Source organism: Musa acuminata, chromosome BXJ2-8 (genome assembly GCF_036884655.1).
Source record: "Musa acuminata AAA Group cultivar baxijiao chromosome BXJ2-8, Cavendish_Baxijiao_AAA, whole genome shotgun sequence".
NCBI lineage: Eukaryota > Viridiplantae > Streptophyta > Magnoliopsida > Zingiberales > Musaceae > Musa > Musa acuminata.
Genome location: NC_088345.1, coordinates 36,827,501 through 36,842,895, shown reverse-complemented (window position 1 = coordinate 36,842,895; position 15,395 = coordinate 36,827,501). Strand labels below are relative to the sequence as shown.

The 15,395-nt window shown below is 36.4% G+C and overlaps 2 protein-coding genes across 4 annotated transcripts; both read left to right on the top strand.

Annotated features, from left to right (window-relative positions):
* Positions 1-3,998: 3,998 nt before the first annotated feature.
* On the top strand, positions 3,999-10,157 carry LOC103994846 (probable protein phosphatase 2C 33). Of its 3 annotated transcripts, none has more exons than XM_065121414.1 (5): positions 3,999-4,796; positions 5,782-6,156; positions 6,304-6,421; positions 8,982-9,196; positions 9,371-10,157. In XM_065121414.1, exons 1-5 carry the CDS (start codon positions 4,542-4,544, stop codon positions 9,887-9,889), a joined length of 1,482 nt encoding a protein of 493 aa, XP_064977486.1. In that variant the 5' UTR covers positions 3,999-4,541; the 3' UTR covers positions 9,890-10,157. The 3 variants fall into 3 exon arrangements, with proteins under 3 accessions (XP_064977486.1, XP_009413563.2, XP_018686295.2); XM_009415288.3 differs by having other exon boundaries at positions 4,003-4,796; positions 8,973-9,196; XM_018830750.2 differs by having other exon boundaries at positions 4,775-4,887; positions 8,973-9,196.
* Positions 10,158-10,417: 260 nt separating this feature from the next.
* On the top strand, positions 10,418-15,365 carry LOC135619420 (small ribosomal subunit protein eS8-like). The gene is made up of 5 exons (XM_065121415.1): positions 10,418-10,562; positions 10,683-10,755; positions 11,118-11,454; positions 14,803-14,972; positions 15,098-15,365. The coding sequence occupies exons 1-5, from the start codon at positions 10,559-10,561 to the stop codon at positions 15,180-15,182; spliced, it is 669 nt and encodes a 222-aa protein (XP_064977487.1). The 5' UTR covers positions 10,418-10,558; the 3' UTR covers positions 15,183-15,365.
* The last annotated feature ends 30 nt before the right edge of the window (positions 15,366-15,395 follow it).

The following is a 15,395-nucleotide window of genomic DNA, read 5'->3' as shown; positions in this document are numbered from 1 at the left end:
ATATATATATATATATATATATATATATATATATATATATATATAGCTCATGTTTGTTTTTACAAATCCTCAACGGAGGAACCACGTGGTAGTCTGACGAGATATTTCATTATTATATGCGAGGACTGAGGATGACATTGACATTACTTGGTAGCCAATTAACCATTGCACGCCATTTTACCAAAGCCACGTGTTTTTCGCTGTATGTTATCATGCATGAGAAAGTTTAGTGGTCTTAGAGGAGACAAACAATCTACAAGCTATCACCATAATAAAAGTTAATTATCCTTTATATTTAGACTCTTTATCATCACTATTCTTATATTTTAAAAAAAATTACATTAAAGTTACTATAATTAAAAAATTATTATAATTTATTTTATTTTTAATAACATCATCATCCTTCTGGTCGAGTGTCACTCGGAGGAACTTAAGGCTTGAGCATTAAGCTACTTATCTTCCCTGAGTCATGTCATGGATAATAAGAAATTCGAGCTCAACTTCATTGACCTTTATATGTTTGTCTTTTCCGGATGTTTAGGATCGATTTATGAGCCTCATCAATGATAAGATTAATTCAAATAATTAAATGAAATAAGAAATAAGATTTTTATTAAAATAAATAGATAAGGATGAAAAAATATATTGAGATATGATGATTTTTTTTATTATTTGAAAAACTTATATTTTATTTTTTGGTTAGTATAAATAGATATTCTTTGATCAATCCAAAGCATTATAGATCGGAAGGATTCCTAGTTCCTTCTACCATCTTCTTCTCTTTCTCCCTAAAGTTACATAGAAAGCTAACAAATGTGATATCAGAACTTAGTTTGAAGAAGATTAACATGAATAAGTTGATTAAAAAAAAAGAAAAACTAGTAGATCTAGAAGAAAAAAGAAGATTATATGCATTAAAGTATTCTTAATCAACTTCTTCCTATCTTTAAAGGTAAAAATTATCAATTTTAGGTAATTAAAATGAAAATTCTATTTATTTCACAAGAATTATGAAATTTAGTAGAGATTGATCTTATTAAGTATGATCTATAAGATCCTAACATTATCAAAGATCAAAAAGATTAAATGAATAAGAATATGCAAAAAGATACAAGATCCCTCTACATGCTATAATAACCAATATATGAGTTCATATTCCCCCTGAATCATGATGACATTAATATCAACAAAAGTCTGAAAAATATTAAAAGGTGTGTTTAGAGACACAAATAAGATAAAAACTTTAAAGCTTCTAATTCTAATTCAAAATTCTTATGATAGATTTTGAATCTATCATTGGTTTTTTCTTAAATGTCTTTTATATTGTAAGTCAAATGAGATCTGATGGTAAAAGTCTAAAAAATCAACCTGTAATAAAAAATATTTTATGAGTTTATCTCCAAAATTTGATATAATTTTTACTATTATAGAAGAAGCTAAAGATATATACATATTATTTATTGATAAGTTAATGAGCTTATTTTTTATTCATAAATAAAAAATAAATAAATATTCATATAAAATTTCAAAATATACTCTTCAAATAAAGATAGATAACAAGAATGACCAAAAGAAAAAAATTAAAAATTAGATCTCAATAGAGATATCAAAATAGTAGAGGTCATGGATGATTTAGCACTCAAGGTGTTAGACAAGACCAATTAAATAAGGGTCAAAGGATGTCAGGGTTTAATGGGATAATTAGGTTATCAATTTTATTTAGCCTAAATCATTGGCCAAAATACTTAAGCTGAAATTGATAATAGTGTACTCATCTTAATCTTATTCACTTCTAACGTGAGACTAATTAGGGTATTTCAATCTCCCCCACTCAAGAGCTTGATGTCTCTATTATTTCAATCTCCCCCACTCAAGAGCTTGATGTCTCTATTAAGGCTCTATATTGCTTAGATCAAAACCTAACATGGTGTATGTGAGACATAGCCCAATGGTGGCTCCACATTGTGACTAGTCCTTTAACTTCATCCATATACTAGGTCGGCTCTAATACTAAATGTCATGATTCAGGTCTAATGGGCTAACTGGCCTATCAACTTCGTTTGACCCAAACTACTAACCAAAATGCTTAAGTTGAAGTTGATAGTAGTATACTCATTAGACCCCTATAAGTCAATCTTAATCTTGTCCACTTCTAATATGGGACTAATCGGGGTATTTCAGATGGAGTGAGACGAGGAGACAGTAAAGGTGGAGTGAGAGGAGGATGAAGCTAAAGGAGAGAGAAATGAAGAGAAAGTCAACGAGGGCAAGGAGGAGACCATAGAGTGGGAGGAGGAGGAGCTGATGTTAGTGGATTTAGAGAAGGGAGAGGAGGAGAAGCTAATAGGAGGGGGAGGAAGCAATAGAGTATGAGGAGGAAAAGAAGAGAGAGAAAGCTAAAGAGGAGGAAGAAAAAATTAATAGGGGGAGAGAGGAGGCAACATATTGGGAGGAAGAGGAGGCGATAGAGACGAAGTGGGAGGAGGAGGAGGTGGTGAAGATAATTCATGGGTTGGCAGAAGGGATTCGATCTAATTTGATCTAAAGAGATCTAACTTAAATCGACTTGATATAGACTAAGTCACATTGATTCGATTGAACCAATTCATGATTTAAGGGCACCAATTGGTTAAGAAAATTATTAAATTTTAAAATATAAAGGTATTTCAAAGTGAAAAAATAAATATAAGAAACTCATTATTATGGACTTTTCAAGAAAATTGCTCATTCCTTATCCAACCTAACAAGAGTTGGAGAAGTAGTAGGAAGTAAGGGAGAGACAAAAGAAAGAGAAAGTTAATTGGGTGAAGGAGAAGAAAGCCAATGAGGAGGAAGAGGAGGCGAGGCGATAGAGTGGGAGGAGACAACTAGGAGAGGGAAAGCTAATGAAAAGAGGAAGGTGATGACAGATTGGGTGGAGGAGGTGGTGGTGGAGTGGGAAGAGGAGGTGACGGAGATGGCTCATGGGTTGGTGGAAGGGATTCGACTTGATCCGATCCTCGATCCCAAGGAATCCAACTCAAAATCAATCTGACCGAGATTGAGTTATCTTGATTGGATTGAACGGATTCATATTTAAGGGTGTCAAGTATTATTAATATTTAAAGATAATTTAATATAAAAAACTCATTATTATGAACTTTTTCTAGTAAATTGCTCCTTCCATATCTTTAATGTAGAGTTCATGTATCTTTACGGTAGAGTCTTAATTTAGCAATTAATTAAGCTGAATATTACCTCCATTTATCCAATTTAGGATAAGCTGTGAGGAAAATAATCATAATAATAGACATGCATAGGCTGTAAATAACCTTCAATTAAAAATTGACTCAATTACAATTGTCTTACCATCGTCTATAAAAAAGAAAAAAATTATAATTAAAAAATATAAATTATTTTTGGATAAATTTATTAAAAAACCCTTTTTTGATTTTTCCAAAATATCATTTTTCATATTTCTCAACCATTTCCATTTTGTTATATTTCCTAAAATATAAGACACAGCTACAACTCTTACTTGATGGATCGATCCATAGGTGAATATAAGTTATATCAGAAATTTTCTATTTGATTGTTATTATTCCTCAATTATACTTAAGTAAAATTCTATTTGTATATGAGGTTAATTTTTATTAAGTTTCGAGCTAAATTACTGTTTGATAAAGACATTAAAAATATTATAACTAATATTATGAATGATCGATTCAAATATCGATAAATACGGATACTATTTTGAAAATATAAAAGTGAATAATTTTAAGAAAAAGATATTTTTTCGAAAATTCGTCCATTATATTTCACTTATTTTATTTTTTATGGGATTAAATAGCTCATAAAAGAGAGAAAAAGAAAAAGGAGGAAATGAAACGAACAGTGCGGGGGCAGACGCCACGCCACGCCACGCCACGCCACGCATGGGAAAGGAAGAAGATCCGGTCAAACGCAAATGGCGTCCGGAAAAAGGACTCTCTCCTTTCCTTCAATTTTTCTGCCCACTCGTTAAAAAGAAGATGGAGAACATGACATCCCGAAAACAAAGGCAAAACCATGTCTTTTTCCTGTTCCTCTTCCTCCTGCCGTCTTCGTCTGGAAATTCTACGCAGCCATACATGAGGATCCCTCCCCTTCCCTTTTTTTTTTTATTCTGCGTACTTTGTTGTTGTTGTTGATGTTGTTGTTGCTGTGATCTTTTGTGTGTTCTTGTTGGGATTCGCCTTGTAGATTTTGCTTCCCCTTTCCTTAGTCTGTTCCTCTTCGCCTTTTCCTCGATATTTCTGCTGGATCGAGGAAGAACAGTGAGGAATCGGGTTTCTGAACCGGAAGCAATCTGAATTGTTGGCCGTAGGCATCGTTGTTGAATATTCTTAGTCGGAATGGATCGACCCGTGTGTTTGTGATCCTTCGAAAGGTTTGTTAGGGAGAAGGGGAGGAGGAGGTCGAGTTGGGGGGAGGCCTCGACGGAGCCGACAAGAAGGGAGGAGGGCGGGTGCGGCTGCCTGGCTGGTCTGGAGTGCATATTGGGCGTGGTCAGGGCCCTCCGAATGGGGTCCTGCCTGTCGTCGGACGGGCAGAGCAGCTCCTCCAGCCCGTCGTCCCCCTCGTCGCCGGCGCTGGGGGCGAAGCGGCCTCGGAGGGGGCAACGGAAGAAGCCGGGGCCGCGGAGCCACTCTAAGAAAGAGGAGCATCTCCATCGGATCCCCGGGAGGATGTTCCTGAACGGGTCCAGCGGCGTCGCCTCGCTCTTCTCCCAGCAAGGCAGGAAGGGACCCAATCAGGACGCCATGATTGTTTGGGAGGTTCGAAACCCAATTTCTGCCATCTTTGATAGCTAAATCATTGCAAGAACATGTCAAGATCGTTGGGTTATGGATTTCTAGCTTGAACATGGTGAATTCTCTTTGATGTGATAACCATTTTCTCTTTTTTTGCGTGATCTTCTAATGCATTGCAGCGATTTAAATGAAACACTTATGTTTCTTTTCAATTGCAAGCCTTTTTCTGATTTTTAATCAACTGACTTGTTGCATTTTATAACGAGTTCCTGGTTTCACCAGGGTGTGTTTCTTGTTGATGTTAAGATGATCTTTTTCTTTTGCATCCACTCTTTCCTGATGCATCACAGTTATTCCATAATTCAAGCATGAAATTGACACTCTGCATGCCAGGCATAATTTGTTTCTACCGCTCCTTCAAAATTGCATTGGTTTCGTGTGATGTACTATGATGAACCTTCTCATTAGCATTGTTGTTATGGTAAATTTATCTTTTGCAGCCTCTGATTTGGTAGTGCGAAATTTATCTTTTCTTCTGATTTTTATAAACTTTTGTTTATAGAATCTCATTGGAATAGAAAGTTTTTCATATTAATCCAGCCCTGTATCTAAGATGTCCACTATGCTCAGTGTGACCTTGGCATGCTTGCTTTAAGTATTTAGTAGCTGCTTTAGGATATCCATCCTTTCACCCGGATTATGATTGACATGATCAAGTTTCGGATATCTTAAGTACTTGTATCTGGAATTTTTAGATCCTACTAAATTCTTTGGGCTATGCCCAATTATTTCCTTAATTTTCAGTTTACTTTGAGGTTGAGAGAAGTGAACATGACATATTTCTTCCTGTCACACTCTTTTTTCCCCAATATCTTATTTGAGTATGTTTTGCTTGTGAACTAATTTATTTCACTTTTGACATCGCCAACCATTTGGCATTGACTTCTTTCTATGATAACTATAAAGTCACATCAGATTACTAACTCTGGATAAATTTTCTCTTGTTCAGAATTTTGGCTCTAGGAATGACACTGTATTTTGTGGAGTATTTGATGGCCATGGTCCACATGGCCATATGATTGCTAAGAGAGTCAGAGATGTTCTCCCATTAAAGCTAAATTCCAATTGGGAAGGTGAGGATTGTAGAGAAACCACTGTAAATAATTCAGGAAGCATCAATTCAGACACAAGTTCAACTGTTTCCCTCAAAGAGGAGAATCACACTTCCATTGATTTTGAAGAAAATGATGAGCATTCCCATATTTTAAGGACACTAAAAGATCCATTTCTGAAGGCTTTTAGAATCATGGATAAAGAACTGAGACAGCATTCTGATATAGATTGCTTTTACAGTGGGACAACAGCAGTCACTTTGGTCAAGCAGGTTAAATATTATTCATTAACATCTTATTATTCATATATTTTGTGAAGCAGATACATGTTGGTTATGAAGAGTGCTGCTTCTAATAAGTAACTATTTTAAATAATTGAGAAACAGTTTCGTGGAATTATTAGAATGTCTTGTTTGCAGGGTCAAGAACTTGTGATTGGAAATGTTGGAGACTCAAGAGCAGTACTTGGCACTAGAGATGAAAACAACTCTTTGATTGCAGTTCAATTGACTGTGGATCTTAAACCAAATCTTCCAAGTACGTTTGCCATCTCTTTTATTTTTCTTGATACATTTGAGTGCACATGTAGTTGTTCATTTTTGCTGTCATGTCAGGTATATCTAGTATGATTATGTATGCGATCTGCTCTTTATCTCATTGCGAGTAAACAGAAGCCTCTTATTTGGGTAGGGATTAATTTAACTGTGTGAAGAAAATTATCAATGTCCATTATTTATATGCTTGACCTTTCTACATTGTGGCATATACCAAATATCACTATTAAATCCAGTTCATCTGTTTTATTTTGGTCAAACTAGTATGATTTGCCTACCGCACAACAGATTTTACTCCCTTGCTTGGACACTGCAGGGTCTTGTGTGCAAATTTCGTTTAAGATTTCTGGTACACTTTCTTGTCTCATCAGAATTTGAAAGCATGTATACAGAGGACAACTTAGATCCTGTGCAATGGAAGGGAATTCTTCCTTGTAAAAAACTGTTTGCAGTTTCTAATTCTTTTTAACCTATCTTAATCTCCAAAATTCCCATCAAAACAATTGTTTTCCAATTTTCATGATTTATTGATTATTTCTTTACATACTTGCAACCAAGATGATCAACTTAAACATTCAAATATATTTTATTTTTTTGGATCAGTTATTTGGCTATTTTTCTATGAAGGGTATGTTATACTTGATGAAGTTAAGGTTCTGTCTTTTGAACTTGCTGACCAAGATTGTTACTAATTTAGACGCACTGATATATGGTGTATTGATACATTAGCCTCACATCATTTCTGGATAACAGTCACCTTAAAAATAATAAGAAATATCATTGCGGAGAGACACAAAATTCCTGTTGCATGTCAAGGAAAGCTGATGCAGATCAAGGGTTAGTGTGCATTATATTTTAAGATGACACGATTCTCTTTATAAGTATTTCTTAGTATATAAAGGGACTTTGTACAGCCTGCAGTCTGGTCTAATGATGGTGGTTTCATGGGGAACACTATGATGATGTTTTTGCTCTCTATGTCACTCAAAAATTTGGTTATAACAGTTCTGTGATTTCAGATTAAATATGAAGTTTCAGCTTTAGAGGCTTCAAAACTTAGAAATGATCACAACAACAAACAAATGAATGAGTTTCTTTGTATTCTCTAATTGTCCTAAGCAACTTGTATAAAGAGCCATTAACCTTAAGCTGAAACAGCAAAATGTACTTCTCTCAACTCTGAAGTTTACAACTGCAGATTAATGAAAAGGAGATCTATAATCACATGTTTGTCCTCTTTTGAATTTTGAATTTTGAATTTTATCATTTCATGATGCATGGCTTTATGCATTCATTTAAGGTTTCTTTTTTGCTTGCATACAATGAAAATTGAAGTAAATTATTGCATTGACCATAAATAAATGCCTAATCTATAAGACCATTATTGACTTTCTATGAGAAATACTCAAGGTTTGCATTGTATACTGTGCCATATTAGGCTCATATCTAACATGTTCAGTTATTGTAAGCAAATATTTAAATCTAGGTCTGATTCCAGCTATGGTAATGGTCAGACTGGGACAATATTGGTATACCAGGCGGTATACAATCCATACCAACCAGTATCACCGGGAAAATAATAAAAAATGTATTGATTGGCACTAACCTATATGGTCCAGGACAGGTCTTTGATTGCATCAGTACATTGCTGTCAACCAGATTGGTAAATATCAGTCTTTAACTGGGTCAGTAAATATCAGTTCTTGATCAGATTGGTAAATATTGATCAGTACCGACTGGTAAAGTATGAGTCTGTACTGGCCAGTACAACCAAACTTTGATTCCTTGATTGCAAAGATCTCTATGATGGTCCAGGCACCATAATGAAACCAGGTCCCTCAAGTCAAGGTTGCAAATCAAATGACCCAGAACCAATATCACATCATAAAGCTTTCAAGCTGAATCCTTTTTTGACAGAACGGGTCTAGTTTTTTGCTAAAACTTTGGCATGTTCACGACGTTAAGATATATTTCCTTGATACCTTGTTCTTAGTTGCCCATGTCTGTTTTTATTTCCCAATTTATCTAGTAATCTAAAGAATATAACCTGTCTTTAGGATACCCAAAACTGCTAGTAGTTTGTGGAAATCATATGAAAAACCACAATGTCGAGGTACTTTCCCCTTTGCATAGTGTTGGTTCTATGATCTCTCACATGGTTCTCTTTATCTTTAACTCTCTGTTTGAACATTCTCTCCAATGAATTCTGTTGTTATGGCTTCAGCATTCCTTCTCATCTTGCTTTAAACAGAAGCATCGGGCAACTTCCTAATGATTATAACACTACTGCTTCTGTTGGGTTAAGGTTGTCCTTATGCTTTTGTCATCTATATTCAATGGAGTTGGAAGATGTCCTGGGTAGGAGCTAGCTAATCATCCTGCCTGTTTTTAAATATATGAGCCTTTAATTTTAGTTAAGGTAGCCTTTGAAGTACGTGCATTGCTGGATGCTTTATGTAATTAATTGTTGACTACAAATTCCTTAAAAGTTTTTAGTATAAATTTCGAAACAATGTCATTAATTGCTTTTACAGGGGAAGCAGAACGAATAAGGCAGTGCAAGGGCAGAGTTTTTGCTCTCCGGGATGAGCCTGATGTGGCTCGAGTTTGGCTGCCTAACAGTGATACCCCTGGCTTGGCAATGGCTCGAGCTCTTGGGGATTTTTGCTTAAAGGATTATGGCTTGATCTCTGTACCTGAGATTTCATATTGGCACATCACAGAAAGAGATGAATTCATTATCATGGCCACTGATGGGGTAAGAAACAGATATTGTTTCATTTATGTTTCTAGATCCTGCAAATTTCCTTGACTTGTTAGTCTCAATGATATCTTTATTGTTTTGGAAATACATGTCAAGGATACTGTTGAGTATTTCAGAGTTCTATTTTGAAGTTAATTCCCTGAACTCTGCTTACTTAAACTATGACAGGTCTGGGATGTGCTTTCCAACGAAGAAGTGGTAGACATTGTCGCTTCTGCTCCAGCTAGATCCTCGGCTGCTCATTTACTTGTTGAGTCAGCTGTCAAGGCCTGGAGGTTCAAGTTCCCAACTTCCCGAGTTGACGACTGTGCTGTAGTCTGCCTCTTCCTTGATTTAGATGCACCTAACATTTCCTCCGATCTCACATCCAATGAAGTTGATTCACCAAATGCCGCTGGGGTTGGCAGCGACAAGCAAGCGCCTTCCGGTCCAACTTCTTTGGACCGTCTCGGCACAATCCGCTCTAGCACTGCATTCCCATGTGATGCAATCGAAGAATCTCCAGGACAGCAGTTCTCTGGAACTCATACCCAAGAAGGATCCTCCATTGACAATATCACCTCGATGCAAGGCAATGGTTGGTCTGTTCAACAGGGCGTCTCTCGAGTGGATACTCTGTTGTCATTGCCAAGGTTTGTTTCAGGGAGTAAACAGCCAACCAATACCAAGGCTCAGAAAAGAGCATGACAGGTGGAGAATATATGCAAAGAATGCAGTCCTAGCAATTGTTTTCGTGAGAAAACCGCTCCGACCTTTTAGTGTGGCCAGGTGTTCTCTCTCTCTCTCTCTCTCTCTCTCTCTCTCTCTCTCTCTCTCTCTGTAACACGCATATGTTAGCATGAGAAGGATTGCGGCCTCTTCTTTTCTCAATCCCGATTTAGTATGATTTGTTGTAATTTATGTGTTACAATTATTTTGTGGCTATTCTATCATTTGAAAGCCCTCAATTTACGAATTGTTACTTGTGGTTTAAAAACATCTTTAGGAAAAAGTAAACTATTTTCCTGAAAACATCTTTAGAAATTTCCATTATGAAGCTGTTGATATGATCTCCATATTTGATGCACGACTGGTAAAAACTAAGCCGTCTCTTTGCATTTACTGTCATAACTAATTGAATCGACGGCTGGGATTTTAACATGAGACAACAATTTCACCGTTGCTTCTATGTCAAGAATGACGTGTGTTTCGTTACCGTAGCTGTCATAACAGGGCTACGGCACGTGTAAAAGTAACGAGGGGATCGTAACGTTAGGGTTTCGGCTATATATATGTGTACGAGAGAGGGAGGGAAAAGTTCGCGGCGGCAACTGGTGAAGGGGAAAGCGACGCGCTGATAGCAACCGCTCGGCCGAAATGGGTAAAGATCGGAAACCTTAGAAGGGAGATCCGTCCCTCCTTCGTGATTTGTTACCTTCTACTCGTCGCTAACGCAGGTATCTCTTCCATGGTGCTCTTCTTCTTCTGCTTGCGCTCGCAGGTATCTCACGGGACTCCATGCACAAGAGGCGCGCCACTGGAGGCAAGAAGAAGGCCTGGAGGAAGAAGAGAAAGTGAGATGCGTCTACCGCTTCGGGAACTCTTTTTCTTTGGTGCCCTCCTTCCCTCAACCGATTGTTTTGCTCTACTGGTTAAACCCTAGATCGCCGCATGTCGCATCTTTATGCTAAGTTATCGGATGCAAGTCTCCTTGTAGCATGGTTGTCCTTGCACCGATTCGATTTCTCAAAGTCTCTGACGAAAGGATTGGATTTTGACGTTTATAATCGTTGGAGTTTTCCCCTCCATTAAATTAGTTTGGTTCTGTACTTCATCTTTTGGTATTAGTGTCTCTACTTTCGTTGTTGTTATCGCACCCTAGTGGTCCATTAAATGACAATATTATCTTCGTTTTTCAATTGTTTTTCTTTGAAAGGTATGAGTTGGGAAGGCAGCCAGCAAACACAAAACTTTCAAGCAACAAGACAGTGAGGAGGGTTCGAGTTCGAGGAGGCAATGTTAAGTGGAGGGCCCTTCGGTTGGATTCTGGGAACTATTCATGGGGAAGTGAAGCTGTGACTCGCAAGACCCGTGTCCTCGATGTGGTCTATAATGCTTCAAACAACGAGCTTGTGAGAACACAGACCCTTGTGAAGAGTGCCATTGTGCAGGTTGATGCTGCTCCCTTCAAACAGTGGTACTTCCAGCATTATGGCATCGAGATTGGTAGGAAGAAGAAGGCTCCAACGGCTTCCAAGAAAGAGACAGCAGAGGTAGCTTTACTTGTTCTTTTAATTGACTCGTTGCTTTTATATCCAATAATGCTCATAGCACATTTGCTCTTATGCTTTTTTACCCTGAATTCCAATAGGCTGGTCAGCTTTTATGCAGACAATCTGTTTTAGATGTCTGGAAACTCATTTTATGACATGAAGGATTAGACTTTTTTGTTCATCATCAGAAATTTGGAATATGTTGCCACCATTTGTTGGGGACCGAGAGAAGAACTTGAAACCAAAAGATTTTTAAAGATCAATAATAAAAAATATATCAGAAAGTTAAAGTAAGATTAACATGGCTTGAAAATTCTCTACCTATGTCTACATAAAAAAATAAAATTTTAATCATGTGTGATCAATTACAAGATTCATGAGCTATCCCCATTCAAGTATAATCTCCTTGTATACCCTCTTATATAAATTTGATGAATTTACATCTTTTTCTCATCTTTTTAGAAATCCTAAAGAATATCCTTTCTAAACACCTTATCGAGAAATCCCTTCTCTCACCTCTATAGAAACCCTAAAGAGTACCCAAAGAATTTGTCACTTCATGTTCTCTCACATGAAAACCTAGAGATAATAGGATTTTTATAGAAGAATCAAAATTTAATTCCCAGGTCTTCTTTCATAAGGATCTTTTCTCGTATAATAAAATTTTGTCTACCAAGGATATTGGCTTCGGCAATCTCAAAATACTTGTCAATCCCAATAAATTTCTGTTCACTTTTGTGTAGCTTGAAGAGAAAATATTTTTGCTTTATGCTCCTTTCAATCTTTGTCGCTCATGCTTATTGAAATTTTGAGCATTTAGATCTTTTGGATTTTGATGTCACTTTGTTCGAAAAAGAGAGATGCTTTGAATCTGTAGAGGTGACAAACATCATGTTGTTTTCCTCTTTATGTGAATCAAACATTATATAGTTTTAACACCAAATATGAGATAGTCGACAATTTTTCAGTGCACAGGCCAATCAAATAAGTGATAAAGTAATAAACGAACTACAAGATAAGATTTACATGGTTCTTTTGTTTTCGTTGAAGTGTTTTCCACATAAATTTTGTCTTGTACTTTGCTTATTACTTTGTTACTTATTTGATTGTCTTGTGCACTGTTAAATTGCCTACAATAAAATATTTGGTGCTAAAATTATATACTTTTTTATTCACATAAAAAGGGAAAAAGAGACCCTAGTGTTTGCCACTTCAACAGATTCAGGACATCACTTTTTTCCCAACATATTGACTAACTCATCCAAGATGCATTGCTTGACATTTGGTTAGATGATTTTTCCTCTATGTACATTCTAGTCAATTGGATGTTGTGATGCATTTTCTTGGTTTGTTGATTTGTTCATACGTATCAAGTTAACTGTAAAAGACATCTCAATGTACAAATCCTGCAGGTTAGCTGTTGGAATGGTTTGGTTGTTTGGATTAGCCATGACTATAATAGAATTTTTCAAGTTCTCGTAGTAATGAGTTTAATAATTAAGAATGTAAAATGTTGAGCGTCTATATTGAAGAAAGAAAACAAATCATGAAATTAAGTCATTATTTTGTTGTATTTGTCAGTGAATTAGTGCTTATTCCATGGTGTTATACAAACTTTAGAAGCTAAAAGGTGGTTAAGTGTGATTAAGACTAATTCAGATCTCATTGATCCTATATAGTTGATCCAATCAATATCAATTGTGTAGTCGCTGGATAATCCAGATCCTGATTTTGGTTTTTAGATCTATGCTATCTATTTTGTTCTACCAAATCATATGTTCTAATGCCTTATGCTAAGTCCTTTAGTTCTGTATTGTGGATCTATAATTCTCCATAAACTTTATTTTAACATTTTTTCAGATACAATATGTCTAGATGTAACAGCATATTTGGCCTGCATGTGCCTCATTGTCAATGTTGTTCTGCAAGTTGGCCAGCATGTGTATTAATTTGGCGTAGATTCTTATAGCTGTACTGATATTTTAGATCTTTGTAAGTTAATTTGTCAACTTTCCTTTGGCCAACTTTCTTTTCTGCATAATCCAAGTTTCATCAGCTTGATCTTTAGCACAAGGTAATAGTGATAGGATTAGATAATAAAGGTTGTCTAATTTAGTCATTTCTTTACTCTTAAAATTTGATGGTGATGTTAAGTGTTAATCATCATTTCTCCTGCTTTCAACTCTAATGGTGTCTTTTTAATATTGACCTACATTGAGCAGCTGCCAAATGCTTCGAAAATGGCTAGGTGTCAAGGTCTCAAAATGCTCGAGGCGTTAGGTGCCCGCCCGAGCGAAACGAGACGCTCAAGGGTATTAAAATTTAAAATGTATATTATGATTGATAAATATGATCATAAAAATAAAAATGACATGATCAATATGGTGCTAAATAGTTCTAATCAGTGTAAACTGTTCTAAAGAGTGGTTTAATATGGTGCTAAACAGTTCTAACCAATTCTAAATAGTTCTAAAGAGGGAATTGAGAAGAGGAGTAATCAGTTCATTAGTTCTAACTATTAGTTGGTTTGATTGAACCAACTTGCTCGTTCAATCGAACCAGGCTCGAATCCCAATTCAACTTCACTTTGGTGCTTGCTCGAGGCGTCCGATGCTTGGTCTTAGGCGAGTGCCCGAGCAGCGATTCATTGAAACGTCTCACATGGAGGGTTTGTGAGCTGCTTGGGCCTCTCCTCGCCTTGCCTCACCTGAGTGCCTTTTGACAACATTATTGAGCAGCAAGTAGGGTTAATCAACTTCTTAATTTTATAGGGTGTAATTTAATCATGTTAATAAGGAAGGAAATAAAGTTGCAGGTTGGCTGGTTAATCATGCATGTCTAGTCAAGATTTATTTCCTCTTTTGTCTGAAGGTATTCATAATGAATTGCAAGAGTTTTGTGTTTCAGTATTTGTTGGAACCTATAATAGTTTGATTAGTTGAACTATTTTTTTCAGGAAAAGAGTAATTTCTTACAACACTAGTGGGAAAATCTATTGTTTTATAGATGCAAGGCTGTAATCTGATCTTCTCTGCACTTCTGTATGCTTGGAAAATTTTTTAATTCAAAGGTCCATGTTTTCTATCAAGACTATTCTCTATGAACTATACTTATAAAAGTCTGTCTTGTAGTATTGGGAAAGCTGCTACCTTAGTGTGGATGTTCTAAAGATGTTCTCCAGTAATTTTCTTACATGATTATCTTATGATTGGTTCCATATTTGGATTATCTTTGCTGAACTGTTCTCAAGAGGCCTCCTAAGATTTTATCAACAAATCATGTTAGCAATTTTCTGAAATTGATTGTCTGCTCTCTTATCCTTTTCTTTGTTGGTTCTGGTGAGGGCAGGAGGGTGAAGCTGCCGTGGAGGAAGGCAAGAAGAGCAATCACGTCACCAGGAAGCTTGAGAAGAGACAGCAGGGATGTAAACTTGATCCTCACATCGAGGAGCAATTTGGGGCAGGAAGGTTGCTGGCTTGCATATCTTCCCGCCCTGGGCAATGTGGAAGAGCTGATGGGTGAGCAGAATCTAGCTCGAATCATTTTTCTTGTAGCAGATCACAATCGAACCATCATTTTCTCATAATGTTTGATCTAGTCATCCAATATAATATACCTTCTCTATTATCTGCTGATGGTACAGATACATATTAGAAGGAAGGGAGCTTGAGTTCTACATGAAAAAGATCCAGCGGAAGAAGGGAAAGGGCACAGGGGCTGCTGCTTAAGGGTTTATGCCACTTCTATCTGGTGTTCCATGGGTATTTTCTCAACGATATAGACGTGTTTCTCGTTTGTTTCAGGTTTTGATCTTAAATTTAGACGGATGCTTGCTGATTGAAAATTTTTACATACACCAGCTATGAGAGATGATAACATTTACTTTATTCAATAGCCTGTTTCTTCTTTGAGGTGAATGAATTGAACTTTTGACGATGTTA